The following is an 11,082-nucleotide window of genomic DNA, read 5'->3' as shown; positions in this document are numbered from 1 at the left end:
GACAGATCACAATTACAGATCATAAAAGAGAGTAGGCGTGGCTTGGCTAACTGCAAAGGATCACATATTTCAGTTTTCTAAGGACTTCAGCTTGGGAGAACTGTAGATTGTCAGAGAGAGAGAGAGAGAGATGGCTAAAGCAGACATATATTCTCGAGAAAGAGTTTGATTTCAGTAGAAGCAAACTGATCTACACAACTCCAAATTTTCAGAGGAAGTCATATGCAAAAAAACCCAAAACCCAACAAAACAGCGAGAAGCTAAAATTTTGATAAGATGTTGGGGATTGCTGAGTTTTTTATAGCTTTAGTAGTATGTCTCCTGATTCTGCAGTTCCTAAAGCTGCAACAGATGCGTACCCAGCTTCCTCCAGGACCAGCTCCCCTACCCATCATTGGAAATTTGTGGCTGCTGGACTTCAAACTTCATCGAGAAACTCTCACTAAGGTATTTATTTATCTCTATGGTGGAAAAAATCAATCTGAATCTATTTTAACTTAAATTGTACATTGCATAGGAACAGTCTAAACTTGGAATTATTATTTTTAAACCTCAAGCTTGATTATCAGCTAATTTCAAAGAATCCAAGGACTCTGCATTATTAAAAATATTTCTGAGTAATAAACACCATAATTGCTTTACTCCCTGTTATTTTCTTTCTCTTTTGGATACAGTCACATCCATGCATAACATTATCACAAGCACTGTCAATAGCATGATATTCCATTGACAGTTTCATTCTCTATTTCTGTGTTGATATCTAGCCTTGTAAACCACATCTAGCAGAACTTCCTTTGCCTGACCCCAATGTCCAGGCCACGAGTGGTCTGATCTCCATTAGCAGACCAAGTGTATACTCTAAACTGACTCTTTTTTTCTTATTTGTACAGCAAAAAGATTTATTGTCTGCAGTTAACAGATTATTACTAAAACAAAGCAGGAAAATTTGACTGCCATTAATGTTCACAGCATGATTCCTTTATAAACCAATTAAAACTATTTTTAAAAAAGTAAGGAACTTGCTTCAAACTATTTTAAGGAAAAATACAAGCATGATCTGAGGAAAGACAATAGAAAAAAATTTAAAATCACATAGAAGCTATAGGAAAGAATGCAAAAACATTGCTTTCTTCAGAAGTTAGAGGCAAGAAAATACAATAATTGTGGTTCATTAATAAAATAAATGGAAAAGGTCTGGGATTTTTGCCTGTATTCATTTGTTGTTTGATTCTGAGCTGACAGACAAGCCCTCTGTTTCTCTTTCTGTGAAATTTTCAGAGGCAGTCTTCTGAGAGTTGTCCTTAGTATCTATTCCATAAAGTACGATTATATTCTGTTCCCAAAGCACATCACAACAGAAGGCTAAATTTTTCTGAAATCTATAACTCAATTTGATGTCGGCAAACAGCTTCAGTTACAACTACAGAACTCTCAAAATTAGTATTTAAGTGTATGCATTCCCTGGTTTACATTTATTAATTTACTGTTATTAACTCTTCAGTTAACCAACATCTATGGAAATATCTACACATTGTGGATGGGACAGACACCTATGGTTGTACTAAATGGATACAAAGCAGTAAAAGATGGCATCATCACCCATTCAGAGGAAATTTCAGGACGACCTCTCACTCCATTCTACAGGGATATGATGGGCGAGAAAGGTACAAGATGCTACAATACTGAAATATGAACAAGACACAAAGACAGACACTTTCCTATATGTACACACACACCCGTGAGTTACCGCTATACAAGTACATAACTGGCCTTACATAGCAAAAGGGTACCATGCAGAGCTAGCGTATTAAGAAAAGCAAAAACCAAAAATTTCTCATCTTAAAGGATACTACTGATGTTTTTTCTTCCCAATAGATTCAAAGGAACATTTGCCTAGAGGAGTTGCCCTTCAGTTTTATCACTTCTAAAACAGCAGACTGTTCACATAGGTGACATCTATAGACAAAGCTGTTCTGTCCTTACCAAAGCCCACGACCACTCAGTTTCCAGGGTCACATTTATAAGCAGCTATATAGCTGGGAGTTATAAAAACCTAAGTTAGAGACCAAAAGTCGGTATCTGAAATCACAGTATCTTCTTTGTAAGTGAAACATAACCTAATTTAAATTGAATTTTGTATCCTGCAGTGAAAGGATTTCCCTTCCCAGCAATAAAATAAACATTTCTGTGTTCATCAGGTATTTTTTTGACAAGCGGACACACCTGGAAGCAACAGAGACGCTTTGGCATGACAATTATAAGAAGCCTGGCACTTGGTAAGAATAATTTAGAGCATCAAATTCAAACAGAGGCCTGTCATCTTGTGGACATCTTCGCAAACACAAAAGGTAAATTCACTAGAAGAATAACACTTAGAGCTTTTTCTGAAATATAGTAGATTAGGGGAGTAAAAGTTTCACAATACATTTTTACAAGTAATATAGGTATTTTTCATATTAGTGGGACTTCTACTGGCTTCTTAATTGCATTCTTCACAAAAATGTTTTGTCTGCACAGTGGTCAATATAACATTGTTTTTTGAAATAAGAATAGTAAAAAAATGTTAATCATCAACACAGTCTTGGGGACAGCTGGTAACAATTCTTACATTCAAGAAGTATAGAAAAGCCCTATGTTCTTCTCCATAAAATACACAGTTTGTGACCTGCTGTGAGTCGTTCTAGGACAGCAGGCCTTTAGGATTTGGCAGAGAAAGAACCCCAACACAAGGAATGTATCATCCAGTTGTCCAACAAAACTTTTTATGGTTTGGATGAAATAGAAACCAATAGAATTTTAGCAAGATGCCAAAATAAAGCAATTAAATATAAATATTCCGAACTGCCAAATCCCTCACCCACATTGTGTTCCACACTGATGTGAAAACACAGAGAAGTTGCCTAAGGTGTCCCTCCAACTCTCCTTGCACTAGACACAGCAAAATGGCCCATCTCTCTTCCGAGAGCAACATATTCACAGATCTTTAAAATGTAAGAGATGAACAAACTCTGAGTTCCTGTACAGCCCAAATCTTTACCTTCTATGCAATCCTTCCTCAATTTTAAACTCAATAATTGTATTTACTCTTTCCAAGAAGAACTACACACATTGGACTTAAGTCAGAAATGCATAATCCACCATTTTCCATAGTAGTATAATTCAAAGGTTGTCCTTGCCATTGAAATGTGTACCTAATTTAATTTTTTCTGGCTCTAACCCTTTTTAATGGGAGCCGTTTTCCAGCCCATGATGTGAGTTTTGCCTTTTCAGTCGGGGGCGGGGAATATATAGTTGAATTGTTAAGCTGTACTTGAAAACCAAAAGGAGACAAGTCATGTCAACATGACTAATAAATTAAAACTTTAAATTTTTTTTTTTCCTGTTTTTGGGGGGAGGATTGTTTGTTTTGTTTTTTAATTGTCAAACTTAAATATCTGCCTCCAGATTTGAAGGGATATGTTCTAATTAATTGCTTGTATTTTCACACAACCCAGACCACAAGTCAAAGAGAGGAAAAGAGATGTAATGTTTATCTGCTCAAAAACAATAATCACTATATTTTACAGGAGTAAAAAGCAGATTGAAAATAAAGATTCCCTGCACTTCCAATCCATACAGCTAATTTGTATTAAACTAGAGTTTACTTGTGTGAAATTTATCTAAAAGTAGTCTGATCTACTATTATTTTTACCATTTTAAAAAAAGTCTTCCTCTTCCTCATTTTTCTCACTGTAGTCTATTCAGAAATATTCCTGGTACCTTCTATATTCACAGGCAAACCTTTTGACCCCCACACTTTCATTGTCCATGCTATTGCGAATATAATTTGTGCTGTTGTTTTTGGTCATCGCTTCTCTAGTGAGGATGAATCTTTCAGCAAGCTTATCAAAGCTGTTTATTTTGTGATCTACTTTCAAGCTACCATCTGGGGCAGGGTAAGAATCTAATTTTCCTGTTCTTATTCCTTAAAGTGCATTTGCACTTCACAAGTCAAAACAAGCAAATTAAAGGTCAGTGATGATTATTCCCAAACATATCCATACCATTGTTCTGTGAGCCATTGTGCAGTAATAAATTAATACATACCTGGTATATGTCATTACTGCCTTACATTCCTTCTTCATGTCAGTAAATCACACATCCTAAAATTTAAATTCTAGATCACAACTGGTCTTCACATTTCTAAAATATATAATGTATTTCAAATGAGTAATCGTTTGCAGAGTGCTGTATACATAAGATTCTTATATCTTAAAATCAAAGCAACTTCTAAAATCTAATTTTCATTTAGTCTTGAAAATACATAAGTGTGGTTAATAAGAACTAAGCCTTCAAAGTCCTATTCTTCTGAGAAGATATCTTGCTTCTCATGTAATTCATTTTACCACCAAGATCTGAGTTATTCTGAACTTCGTATAAGATACAGGTGACAATTTCATCATATCAATAATATTTTTAAGTCCTTGAAAGCCTAGCTGTTTCTTATGTTGTGCAGATTTTGGCACACTGGCATTCTATAACACTATCAGGTTCTCCAATACTTTCATACAGAGATGCCTTAAAAAAAAAAAAAAAAAAAACCAGAGTAAAAATCAAGGTTGAGAAAATCTGCTTGTGAGCCAGATTCAGCCCTCAATTACTCTGATTCACCCCTTTCCAGAAGCCCCTGTTGCATTATTAGGTATGCATCCAAAAAGTAAAACATAATCATTCTCCTGCTCTCCTGTGACCTGATATCCACTATTAAATGATATTGACATTTTGGTCAGCTGATGTAGAAGAAGTTGTCTGCACTGGCCAATAGATTCCTAATCAAAGGCCATAAATAAAATACTCTGTCAGTAGTCCTAGAGACTGAAGTCCATTCACAAAACATACACAATACAAAGAAATTTAAATAATTATATTTCCCCTCAACAAATACACATGCCAGTCTCTACTGGAGAAAAGCCTTCAAAGACTGAGAGGTCAAGTCAGCTTCTATACCTTTTCAGTCTTCAACCTATCTACTAAGGATAGAAAGTGTGGTTATTAAATATTGACAACTTGATCATAACAATTTAGACCACTGCATAGTACTAATAGCTCATCAACAAATATCAGATGAGTTTTCCTCAATGCCAGTTCACTTAGAGGGCAATGTAAAGGTTTCATAATCCCTCTCAGAAATGTAGAAGAATTTACTTTGGAAGATACCTCCGCATGTCAGCTAATCCAACTCCGTGCTCAAAGCAGGCCTAATTAGGTCAGGTTGTTTAGGGACTTGGCTGGTCAAGTTTTGAAGTCTCCAAGAATAGAGATTTCACACAGATTCTCTGGGAAGCCTGTTCCCAGGATTTAATATCTCTCTGACTTGTGTCTATTGCCTCTCATCCTAATTAGGAGCCATGTGTTGCAGTGACTTCACAGAGTTCTCAGGAAATGAGAATCAGGTTCTCAATTTAAAAGAGCTCATGTTTCTTCCTTTCTGTTTAAAATCACAGATGTATGATGCTTTTCCATGGCTTATGCACTGTCTCCCAGGACCTCATCAGAAAGTGTTTGCATACAACAACTTCATGCACAATTTAGTCATAAAGGAGGTCCAAACTCATGAGAGACAGAATGCAAGTGATCCACAGGATCTCATTGACTTCTACCTAGCTCAAATAACAAAGGTAAGTACCTGTTTATCACACTATCCCCTCCTCGGCCTCCATGCCTGCTACAAATACTTGCTGTTCAAGTAACTGCTATGGAATTTTTTTTAGGCATACTTTAGTTGTTTAGCACTGAAGATTTTTGTTTTGGCACGTTGCTCACTGTTTTCATCAAACAATGACATGTCTGAAATTATCCACTTCATAGTCTTCCTGTGAATGTACCCTACAGACCAAAGATGACCCCACTTCTACATTTAATAAAGAAAATATGGTTCAGACTGTGGTTGATCTTTTGCTGGGAGGGACAGAAACAACAAGTACCACCCTTCTGTGGGCACTACTCTATATGGTACAATACCCAGAAATACAAGGTGAGCAAAAGCATTATCAGAGAACTGCATTCAACATTACATCATAACAAACATCATTAAAGTGTAAGTATTAGCTCAGTCACTTGCAATACATCAAAACAACCCTTAACAATTAATATGAATGGTGGTACATCAACAACTGATATCTAGAAAATGAAAGTTTAAGAAGTGAAACAAACGTGCTTTCCCCACCAGTTCACTAAGAAGCAACACTAGCAGAAATTAGTAGTAGCCACTGTTTTATCTCACTAGAAGGGGATGGCAAAGACAGAATAACAAGCTGAAGATATTTCATGCAACCTAGTCTCTTCCTAACCTTCAAAGTGGAAAAGCTTTAAAAGATACAAATTACATCTGTTATTTCAAATTTTAATCTTTTTTTTTTTTTTTTTGAAACATAGCATTGTATTATCCTCATCACCAAGCAGGATGTGTCTTAAATGACAGATCACCTTGTGCTTTGGGGATATGCACTTTCTTGATCAACTGAAACCAATACAGCAGTCAAACCACACACCAACGCATTTCATAGCAACGTAATTTCTTTTTTTCCCAGTCCTAGACCATACTTATACAGAAACCTGCTGGAAGAAAAGGGGGAAAAAGTTAAAATATTTTCATTTCTCTGCAGAAAAGGTTCAAAGAGAGATAGAGGCTGTTCTGGAACCCTCCCATATCATCAGCTATGAAGACCGTAAAAAACTGCCATATACAAATGCTGTGATTCATGAGGCTTTGCGGTACAGCAATGTTACTTCTGTTGGGGTCCCTCGACAATGCGTGAAGAATACAACTTTGCTGGGTTTTCACGTTAAAAAGGTACAGAGTATACCTCCATGTTTCTTAAAGTTTTGAGCTATTAGTATTTAGTATTTATATGACATTAACTTCTACAGTTCCTAACTTTGCATGGAGACCATGTGGTATCATGTTGCAGACATGAAACAAAGCTGAGTGCTCTGAACCAGGGCTAAGTCTACATTAGCAGAGGCAGAAGAAAGCTTTGGAAAAGGCTAATAGCACAAGTAGCAAACATAAGGAAAACTGAAGTCTTTCTTCCCACTAGTCAAATACAGATAATGTCTGGCCATCAAAGCAGAACATGTGTTTTAAGGAACAATGAAGAAATTAGGTTTAATGAATGTCAAGCCAGCTAACTTTCACACGTAAGGGAGCAGCCTGGAACAACCTATAGTCATCCCTAACAAAACGAACACACACACACACACACACAAAAAACCCACACACTTAAGACGATGGCAGCTCAGTACAGTGAGAGATCCAACAGTCACATTGGCACAATATAAATGTCAAAAATATATTAAGCCTAAGATTGATGTGATGGAATTGAAAGACCCAGTGAAGAGTACAAAAAACAAAAAGGAAGGTGTTATGAGTAGTCTGGCAAGTATGTAAAACAATCCAAGCTCCACTCTAGCTTAGACATGAAGACACTTCAGTAATCCTGACAGAAGATAACTTATACAAAGGCAAACACATAATACGTTATCACAAAGAGAAGATACAAGGGTTTGTTATGCCTGGATGCACACAGGAAAAGACCAAGTTGAATCCAAACACTGGGCTGTAGGCATAGGATGGCATATTATCTGTTAGAGAGAAGTCCAAAAAAAGAATCAGTCATACATGGAAAATATAATCTCTGCTTCTTGTTGCAGGGCACACTTGTACTGCCAAATCTGCACTCCGTAGTGTACGACTCTGAGCACTGGGCGACCCCTGGGAAGTTCAACCCAAATCATTTCCTTGATTTCGATGGCAACTTTGTGAACAAAGAGGCATTCTTACCTTTCTCAGCAGGTAATGCCCTAACATTTGAATATTCCTGTTCACTGTGCCTTGTGGCAAGACTAAAAACACTATTTCTAAATTCTAAAATTTTAAAAACATACTTTTATAAAAACGTATTTGACACAAAGATTTAAAGTCAGGTGTTCTACTGTAAAAGCCACTATTATTGTCTTGCATTTTATATTTTTCATACATTCAAACAGAGTATGAGTATGTCTAAGAGACCTAATGCTATCTCCTTGGTGGATGTATGGTTCCTACTATAATGCTATATGAGCTCCTTAGTCCCTAATGTATTAAATCCTGGTAACACCCTCAAATCAGAGAATTGATTTATTCTCACCTTAAGAACAGGAAACCCAAAGACAAAAAGTAATATGATTTTTCAAAATATACAGAGAAAATCTGTGATAAAGCAGGAAAGCTAGCCTCAGTCTCCCAAATCCTACGCTAATAGTCTAGCACAGGTTCTCTTGTATCTCCAGAAAACTAGCAAAATCCACTCTTTTCAGTAGAATATTAGTAGGCAACGAAAAAAAAAAATCTAGCTTTTCAAAAGCATATTATGACGTACAACTTACCTAATCTACAATGCAAAATGCAGCAATTTGAATACATGGCGGGGCGGGGGGGAGGAGTGAAAAGCAGTATAAAACATAACTCGGAGAGCTTCACTAGTCTACCACTTTCTCCAATAAACAGGTTATGAAGAAAAGTAGCACAAAACAGGAAGCTGGCATTATTTACTAAAAGTTAAAAATATAAAAAGTAAAAATGAAATAGCTGAGGTTTTTTTATATTACTGTGACAGATTATACTATTATACAATTGTTGTAGATAAAAAGCAAACAGTAACATACAAAGCAGATTAAACATAGTAAATCCAGATTTTAGAACCATTTGCCCAAATTGCCTGCAAATCCTAAAATCATATTTGCAAAACAGGTACTTAGCATCTTGCCTCCTTTACTCACCAAATGTCCACTAGTTTACATGAATCAAGACAACTAATTTAGGCTACCATTTCAACCCAGGCACAGGAAGTTTTCTTTTTTAACTTGCTTTTGTTGTTTTCTGTTTATATAATCTGAGTATTTATATATCCTGAATTTTTTTTTTTTTTTTTTTGGTCTGGAATATATAGATATCCTGAAATATACTGTGAAAACAATACGCCAAAATGAGTCACTGAGTCTATACATCACTGCACATACCTATGTTTCATTCCCTTAGCTTATAGATCTGATAGTGGACTACAAGGACCCAATATAGCCTTCATAATTTCTGTTGAAGAAAGCCTGATTACACCCTTCTACTTGGCTTCAGAATCACATCCTGCAATGTTCCAATCCTCCCTCCTCAACAACCAAAGATAAGACTCTGAAGTATATAAAGCCTTTTAAAATCTGGCTTAAGTGAGAAACAATTCATGGTTCTCACGGAACAAGAAGCAAAAATGGAAAGGGAGAATCTCATAAATGCTCCAGGGGGAAAAAAAACAAAACAAAACAAACCCAAAAAACCAAATTGAACAGTTGACAGAGAGATGTACAGTTTCTCAGTTAAATAAACATTTTCCCCTCACCTCCAAAGGCATCTTCTGTCCTTATAGAAGGAAATAAGAAATAATTCTCTTACATTAACAGAATTTATAGAACTCAGTAGAATTTTGTTTGAAGTTCTTTTTCAGAACTTAACTTTATACAACTAACCCTTTTTCCCTTTCTTCTGCAGGGCACCGTGTATGTTTGGGGGAACAGATGGCACGAGTTGAACTGTTCATCATCTTTACCAACCTACTTCGGGCATTCACATTCCAGCTCCCTGAGGGAGTAAAGGAAATCAATTTGGAGTACATTTTGGGTGCAATACTGCAGCCACATCCATATAAGCTCTGTGCTATTCCACGCTAGTCTGCAACATACTACAATGCAGAGGGACTTCAACCAGTTGATAACTGCAGATACTTTAAAAACACGTATCACTATCTCAATTGTATTCATATGTAGGTAGCTCAGAAGAGCAAATTAATATAAAGTGTTTTTATTTAGGAGGTCTGACCTCATATAGTTGAGCTTGAGAAATTAAAATAAGCATACTTGCCAAAGCTCATATAATCACATCTTAGGCATATAAAAGTACACAATAATATGTTACCAAAAAAATGTATTTTCACACTCACAGTAGCAACGAATTAAATGCAGGATTTTAGAGAAGTGACCTGTATCAAGCAGAGCTTCCTGCATATGTGCTCAGTCAGGTATCACATTCTTAAAATGGCACAACTGTTCTGATGCAGCAAGGGTGCCTGAATAAAAGAAAAATTTTCTTCAGTATGCAGTTACACCTCTGTGTTCACAGAAGGTCTTTTGCAGAAGATAACAGTGTATACACACAGTGTTGATTCCTTTTCCTTTCACACTCCCAAAAAGCATTATATATTGTAGTATAAACTTCACATACGCCTCTTATAATCATAGTGCATTTAGAAATCATTACACCTTTTTTCTTTACTTCCTCAGTATTTGATTCCTATTTTATCACAACTCTCGGATCCAGGTGCTTTCAGGAACCTTTCTTTCTTCTGTTTAGAAACACTATTATATAATCGAATAATTTCCTGTTTGAAGGGAAAGGAAATTAAGAAAATAAACAAAGATGCCAACATTTGTTAAAGCAGGCACAGTAGAGATTTATTACTCATGGTGTTTTCTTTTGTTGTCTCATCATTCCACAACAGATGTGGAAAGTTTTGACCACTTAAAATTCAGCTGCAAGCATCCTAGATACTTTCAATTTTCAAATTTCAGCAGGAGCAAGCATAAATTGTGGCAGGATGTAGTTAAAAGCAGAAGTAGAATATTACACAGTCCTCAGACATAAAACCAATGGAAGACTTGATTCTCCTCTCAAATATTTCCAATTATTTCCTTCCATTTGGTGAAAACCCCAAGGCTCTATAACACGCTGTAAAGTTTGCTACTGCAGAACAAATGCAGACTTGACTTCATTGACAGTTTTCAGCTTTTTAATAAAAGACATTGTAAAACTTTCAACATTACTCCATTTTTATTGAGGAAAATATAACATCTAAAAAATCCTCCTTGAATAAGAAATACTTTCAAACATAAATTAAGAAAAATCTCTTAAACTTCATATTTCTTACAGTGAGGGCAGATCTCGCATAAAACACATTCTTACAGATTTACAAAATCAGTCTGACATGATAGTTCATAAATAAAAGTTTTCAAGTCTTA

General features: G+C 35.9%; 1 protein-coding gene across 1 annotated transcript; it reads left to right on the top strand.

Annotated features, from left to right (window-relative positions):
* Positions 1–276: 276 nt before the first annotated feature.
* On the top strand, positions 277–9,738 carry LOC104835150 (cytochrome P450 2J2-like). Its single transcript, XM_010573002.1, has 9 exons — positions 277–447; positions 1,502–1,664; positions 2,199–2,348; positions 3,775–3,935; positions 5,484–5,657; positions 5,872–6,013; positions 6,645–6,832; positions 7,693–7,834; positions 9,560–9,738. Exons 1-9 carry the CDS (start codon positions 277–279, stop codon positions 9,736–9,738), a joined length of 1,470 nt encoding a protein of 489 aa, XP_010571304.1.
* The last annotated feature ends 1,344 nt before the right edge of the window (positions 9,739–11,082 follow it).

Source organism: Haliaeetus leucocephalus, unplaced genomic scaffold (assembly GCF_000737465.1).
Source record: "Haliaeetus leucocephalus isolate CR32 unplaced genomic scaffold, Haliaeetus_leucocephalus-4.0 Scaffold362, whole genome shotgun sequence".
NCBI classification, from domain to species: domain Eukaryota; kingdom Metazoa; phylum Chordata; class Aves; order Accipitriformes; family Accipitridae; genus Haliaeetus; species Haliaeetus leucocephalus.
Note: the sequence above shows the minus strand (reverse complement) of the source record. Positions and strands in the feature narration are given on the sequence as shown.